This window comes from Asparagus officinalis, chromosome 3, assembly GCF_001876935.1.
Source record: "Asparagus officinalis chromosome 3, Aspof.V1, whole genome shotgun sequence".
NCBI classification, from domain to species: Eukaryota; Viridiplantae; Streptophyta; class Magnoliopsida; order Asparagales; family Asparagaceae; genus Asparagus; species Asparagus officinalis.
The window spans coordinates 68732349-68738938 of record NC_033796.1 but is presented as its reverse complement, the minus strand read 5'-3'; the positions used below and the strand labels follow the sequence as shown (position 1 = coordinate 68738938).

The 6590-nt window shown below is 38.1% G+C and overlaps 1 protein-coding gene across 1 annotated transcript; it reads right to left on the bottom strand.

Annotated features, from left to right (window-relative positions):
- On the bottom strand, window positions 4773-6248 carry LOC109835252 (transcription factor bHLH25-like). The gene is made up of 4 exons (XM_020403236.1): window positions 6152-6248; window positions 5768-5859; window positions 5428-5682; window positions 4773-5336 (listed from the first exon to the last, which is right to left on the bottom strand). Exons 1-4 carry the CDS (start codon window positions 6246-6248, stop codon window positions 5262-5264), a joined length of 519 nt encoding a protein of 172 aa, XP_020258825.1. The 3' UTR covers window positions 4773-5261.

Genomic DNA, 6590 nt, shown 5'->3' with positions numbered 1-6590 from the left:
CGGGTACTCAATGAGAAGGAACAGATAGAGATTTTAATTTCAGAGTTCAATTTTGGCAAGCATTTCTTATCCTTCAACTCTTTTATTTTTTTCTTGATCACTTTATCTAATTACAAGGATTTCTTTCTAGAAAATCATGAGCAAGAGATTGTAGTTGGATTTATCACTTTTTGTTGATCACAGTGATGTAGGAAAAATCTTTACTCTTTATGCAAGCATTTTACTTTTAGATAATGATATTTTTCTAATAAGGAAATAAATTATTTTCAATTTTTTTCATAATTTGAATAACATGATTATTATCCATTTTGGCCAAGTTTAGTATAATTATGTATTTTTGGGTTATTTTTTTCCAAACCCCTACTTCTAATTAATTTGTTTTGCTTAGTCTAGTAACCAGAAACTATCTATTATATGTACTTTAGTAGCAGTTGATTTCACATGCATGTGTTTAGCTTAGTGGTCACATGAATTGGTTGCTAACCCCATAGTCACGAGTTCGAAACCCATAAGCTTTCAATTTTACAAAAAATTATCTTTGGGTATATTATGAAGGTGAACCCGACACAGTACCCATTATCAAATTCTAGTCCCGCTTGGATCTATAACTCAAATTACAGACCCGTTTGACCCAGTTAGGATCCAATATCAAATTACAGACTCGTTTGACCCAGTTAGGATCCAATATTAAATTACAGACCTGTTTGACCCTGTTAGGATCTAATATCAGATTTAAGACCTCTTTGGGTTTATGATTAAAATTACAAAGCTGTTTGACCCAATTAGGATCCAATATCAGATTTTAGACCCGTTGGGGTTTATAATTTAAATTACAGATTCGTTTGACCCAGTTAGGATCCAATATCAGATTTCAGACCTGTTTGGGCCTTTTGCTCACTAAAAATAAATTTTGTAGATTTCTATACTATCAAATTAAAACTATTTGGCTCGCTTTGATACTAAACAATTATGCTAATTATTTATTTCCCTTTTGTTAAAATGAATGATGATATTATTTGATTTCTTGATGCTTATTGGATCACCTGATGTTATGTTTGATCACCTAGTGACATTTAATAGGGTATTGCATATGAAGACGATTTTCATCAAGAAATGTGATTCATAAACACGTTACCATAGCCTGGGTATACCCTTGACATCGATATCTCGACGTGAGGAGTTTCTCTTGATTACTACTATTATTATAATAGCATTGAATAGACGATGCACCCATCTTGATTGGACATATTTTGGGTTACAGTTATTTTCATAAATTTTACAGAAGCCGTTCTACAATGACTCTGTGGTTAGTGAACAATATTTCATGCACAACCACTTAAAATAAATGAATAAATGTGGGCTTTATAAAGGGGAATTTGATGGAGAATATAACGTGCATATAAGCGGGCTCATGCGCATTCTTGATATCCAGATTTATATATATAACAACTAAGGGCCAATTCTGACTTGAATCCGTGTTCTCATGACGGTTTACAGGAACCCGATTTATATACATGAAAATATTCTTTTTGAATTAAAATAACACCTAAAATAATAATAATGTACTTGTGTGCCTTGTGGTAGACCTTGTTTGATATCTACAACTAGTATTTTCTTTTATCATATTTAATTGAGTTTTCATCTTTTCTTTATAACTGCTACATACACTTACACGCGCACAATTCCTTTATTTTACATGCTTGTTGGGAGTTTTTTTATTCCCCTGGGGTTTGCACATCACAGACTCGGGAACTGTTCTTTCTTCGCAGGATCGAAAATATTTTGAGGAGCAAGTCCAGCAGCAGTGATCTACTTTTAGTCCATTAATTCTTCAGTTCAATTGGTTTAGGTAGTTATTTGGTTTAGACTTTTTCTTGAGTAATATGTGACTTTTGTCCTAGACTATGATGTAATTTTTTTATTACCCTTTTCCTTTGTGGATTATGAACTCATAGTTAGACTCCGTCCTTTTGTAGATTTTTTCATCTATATATTTCTTTTATTATCCTAGTTACATGCTCTATGCTGTAGTTTTGGCTTTATATTTATATATAGGATGATCTAGAGGCGTGAATGTGGCTGAATGGTTGCATTGCCGGCCGAGTCATGTTCCAAGTTATTACATTTTAAAACCAAGGCGTGACATGCCTATTGACAACTTGATCTTGATTTCATACTTAGTCTTGATTTTTGTGCAAATAAACTCCTCCTTCAATGTACTAGCGCTCAAAATACAACCATTTGCAAATACTTGATCTTGGTTTGTGAATTATCATGCTTTTATAATTGATCAAGTTTTGCACGGTGGAGGATGACGAGCCTCCACTCATTAGATGCAATGTATCACAAACCTAGAACTCTTTCCTTCTTTATTATACTTTTCTTGATTTGGTATCACGATGAACACACCCAATATTAAAACTCATAGCAATCATAGCCATCATGCATACCTCTAGTTGTCAAGTCCTATTATAAGTGTACCAACACATCAAAAGTCTGGGGTAGTTTCCTAGCATCAACATGCATAATGTCTATGGAATTGTCATTCGATGGCATAAGCTTCAAACAATATCGATATAAATAAGAGCAACTAGATAGATAACAATATGATAAAATACCTTGCATAACATCAAAAAAGCATTACAATCAACATATTATCCATGATTCTTCTTCAAGATGGCAAGAACAAGCATAAGCATGTCTCATATCATAACATATAGCAACAAGGACATATGAACTAGGGATCATCTTAATGAAGCCAAAAATAAAAATAAAGGAAAACTGTTTTTATTGAACTAAGTGTCAATGCATGGCTAGGCCAGAGTCAATGCTCACCTACACCACATTAAACTCCTCCACTTAAGTGGGATACTGATCAAGGCTGGTCAGTATACAAAGCTAGATTAAGAGTGGACATTGATAGTGTCTAAGCGTCGGTGCTCAATCATTATAATCGAAATATATATACATTTTCTTCCTCTAAGCGAAAACACTCACTTAGACTAGAGTTTGCACTCGTCCTGCAAAGAAGCAATTTTTAAACTTTCAATCAAGTAAAAATCCACTTTCTACACATGATCTCTAACAACTAGAAAAAACTTTTGGAATAACTTTTATTACAAACCCTTCACCGTAGCAAAATCTACCATTCGAGAAGCTCAAATCTCTCTTTTCATCAAAAATGGGAAAACGCCTTTCTATTCTCCTTCTCTAATCAAAAAAACATAAATCATCAACAGAGAATCAAAACTACTTAAGAAAACCCATGAAAACTCAAGAAAATTATAGATCTTAAGATCTTTATCATTTTCTATAACATTGGGTCTTTCCCTTTGATAGAGATTGTGAAAAATAACTTCACCGCCAAGAGCTTTTCTCCCTGTAACAACAATCACAAAAATTAAAGTATGAAACAAGGAAAGATCTACAAAAACCCAGAATATTGCAATTTTTTAAATAACAACAGAGGAAGTATAAAACACTTGCCTTGAGTTATAGACACTTTTAGGCTTGGTTTGGTAAGGGGTTTGAGGAGGGAATGTGAAGTGAGGGGATGGGTAATGAGATGAAAGGATGAACATCCCTTTAAGCCTTTGTGTTTTGTTGGAGGGGAATGGAAGAAAGATGCACGCTTATATATTTCAGTTTCTCTCTCTCTCTCTCTTCTTGTCTCCTCCTATTTTAGAGTGATTTTCTCTCTATAACTTTTTAGTTTATTTTTTGGTGTTCCCCCACTCTCCTCCATTCCCCTCCCTACCTTACCCTCTAAAAATTCTTATGGTGATTTCCTTTTCCATCTCACCTCTGTTTGCCCTGGGGACTCTCTGGCTTTGGCTTTCACAACCATGTGGTTTATATAGGGGGAAATGAATACGCGGTCTCATGGTGGTGGTGTTAGAGAGGCCTCAACTCGGATTCTCTGTTTTGTGGAGGAAGGGGATAGAGTTAGAGGTCTCTCCTATGACATTGTCACTCCTTCAAAATGGCCTTCTGCTTGGTATCCCACTGCTCCTGGTTTGCTGAAACTCAATACAGATGTTGTTGTTCCTCTGGAAAGAGATATTATTGGTTTGGGAGGTGTTATTTGGGATCACCATGGACATGTGATTGGTTGCTACTCTATGGGGATCAGGGGTCCTATGTCTGTGGATCATGCGGAGCTGTTGGTTGTCCTGGAAGGCATTCGCTTTGTTCGGCGTATGAACTGGAGGATTTCAGTGGTGGAAATTGTCTCTCTAAATGTTATCTCTTTGGTGGACTCTCCTTCTCCTTTTGCTTCCTTGGCTCCTATTGCAGATGAAGTTCGCGTTGGTCTGACTATTACTGGATACTCTAAAATTTTATATGTAAGGCGCACTGGTAATGGTGTTGCTCATTCCCTAGCTAAGTCGATTGACTGTTTGTCCTCTTGTTTTTGGTCTGCTTCTGTCCCTTTGTTTTTGAGACAGAGTGTTGTTGATGACTTGGCTGGTTAGGTTACCCTACCTGCCTTTTCACAAAAATAAATTCTTTACTAAAACCAAATCTAACTTTGATCTCTCCCCTCCCTTCACCTTCCCTCCAACCAAATCAAGTCTCAGTCTTTTCTCTATTTGACTTTTCTATATGATTTTTTTTTTACCTATAGTCATGCTTAAACTAATTCAACTAATCTCTACACCCTTTGAAATTAAAAACCTTTCTCATTTCAACAATAAAGCCTTAGATGTCTAGCTTTTAGAAATCATAGTATTTTCTCGAAAACAAAAGAGACTTCATCTGTACACATGAGATACATCAAGAAAACATCCACAACTTATTAAAAGGGACACAAGTAGCACTTATTCATGACACCCCTTAAAAAAAGTGCAAAAAAGAAATGAGGAGGGACAAGCTCTTGAACAAAAAGACTTTTTCCTACCCAATGCAAAAAGGATCACCAATTCTGTCCTCAAAAGTCAAGGAAAAGGAGAGATGTCGAACAAATCCATGCTCCCACGATAAAGGAAACGGCAAAATAAGCAATAAGCCCATAAGAAAGTTGAACTTGCAATCCTCTCTCTCCAATCACGAGCATGGTTAATGAAGTCATGAACCACGCAAAAAAAAAGGATTGGGGATGATGAGAAGAAAAATGAGAGACCATGAAAAGGGAGGAATAGGAAAACCAAAGCCATGAAATGGTGATCTTTCGAAATGAGAAAATAGGAAAGAAGAACTCCCTCATCACAAACCCCCTCATCACAAACAAACAAACAAGAACTCCCTAGTCATCAAATCCTTCACATAAACTGCCTAAATGCTGCATTTAGCTTCTCCGCAAGCTCCTTCACCGTCAAAGAAAACCCTTCTTCAACCTGCAAAAACCCACAGAAATTAATTAAATGATAATTAAATTAAAAAAAGATTCCTAACATATACAGAGATAGAAATCCGTAAGTTATGAACCTGAGCCACCACAGTGATATCCAAAGCAGATCCGACAAAGGGAATGCAGCTAGTATTCAAAACAGAGAGCTTCAGGGTCTCAATCTCTGCCAGCATCTTCACCAGCAATCCTTTGCTCTTCTTGCAATGAATCTTCAACAGAAGGGTATTATCCGATAGCTTTGCCTGGACCTCAAAACCGTTGCTGTGCTCATCATCGAAGCCGGCCACCTCGCAAGAAGAAGCGTCGTGATCCGAGACCGGACACCTGTTTCGCTACCACTGCAGACACTCACCGTCTATCCTTCAACCCTGCATTTTCCAAATGTCTTCACCTGATCCTAGAAGCTGCTTCAGGTACTTGATCGCATCGCCGAGGATCGAAGCCTTGTCCATCTACATTAATGTACAAATACACATGACCGACGTACGAATAATGAGTCAATACGACCCCTATAATATTTGAGATATAATTAAACGAATTACTTTTGAGGCCGCGGATCATGGGCGGACAAAGCGATGAATGCTCTGGCTCGAGTTTTTCTCCCCCGCCGCTTCCGCTCCGCAATGATTATGATCCTGGTTTGTGCGACGAGCGGCCTGGCGGCTACCGGTCTCTTTACACGCCGCTCGAAGCTCCTCTTTCGGCCAGCGACGCGCATCAACGCCGCGCCGGCCTATCCTTCCGGCAGATGCGGGTTCGTAGATTCGGTCGTTGCAACGAAAAGGATTCTGGGCGACGCACTCGTGTGTCTTGAGCTCGGCGCGGCGGCGGCGGCGGCGGTGGAAGTCGAGCTCGCTGCTTGTTGTTTTGAGAATCTTTTTGGGGCCTGTTGATCCATTGAGAGGCCACTGTACGGAGCGGCGTTGAAGGAGGAGGTCAAATAATGCTGGATGTCGTCCCAAAAGCTTTCGGCGTTGCTGAACTGCTCAAGAGAGCCCAACTCCCATTGGTGGAAGCTTGGATCTTCTATCATCCCCTGGTTCTCAAAATTATTCTCATGATTAAAAGATAAAAACAGCAGTTTGGAGACAAAGATTGAGATGGGTTTTGGTTGTACAATCTTACTGGATCTGGGAACCAACGGGCTGTGGCTGACGCATCCATATATATTGCGGCAACTTTGGCCTTTGATTTTGAGAAAGAAATTAAAAGGGGAAATGTAGAGGAGGAGGACGAGAGT

What these genes read in the sequence shown, in the direction of transcription:
- LOC109835252 (XM_020403236.1), bottom strand. Translation starts at nt 6,248, where the DNA reads ATGGATCAACAGGCCCCAAAAAGATTCTCAAAACAACAAGCAGCGAGC. An exon ending in ATCCTCGGCGATGCGATCAA is followed by an intron (nt 5,683 to 5,767) that starts GTACCTGAAGCA and finishes CTGCAGTGGTAG; the next exon opens with CGAAACAGGTGTCCGGTCTC. An exon ending in ATATCACTGTGGTGGCTCAG is followed by an intron (nt 5,337 to 5,427) that starts GTTCATAACTTA and finishes GGGTTTTTGCAG; the next exon opens with GTTGAAGAAGGGTTTTCTTT.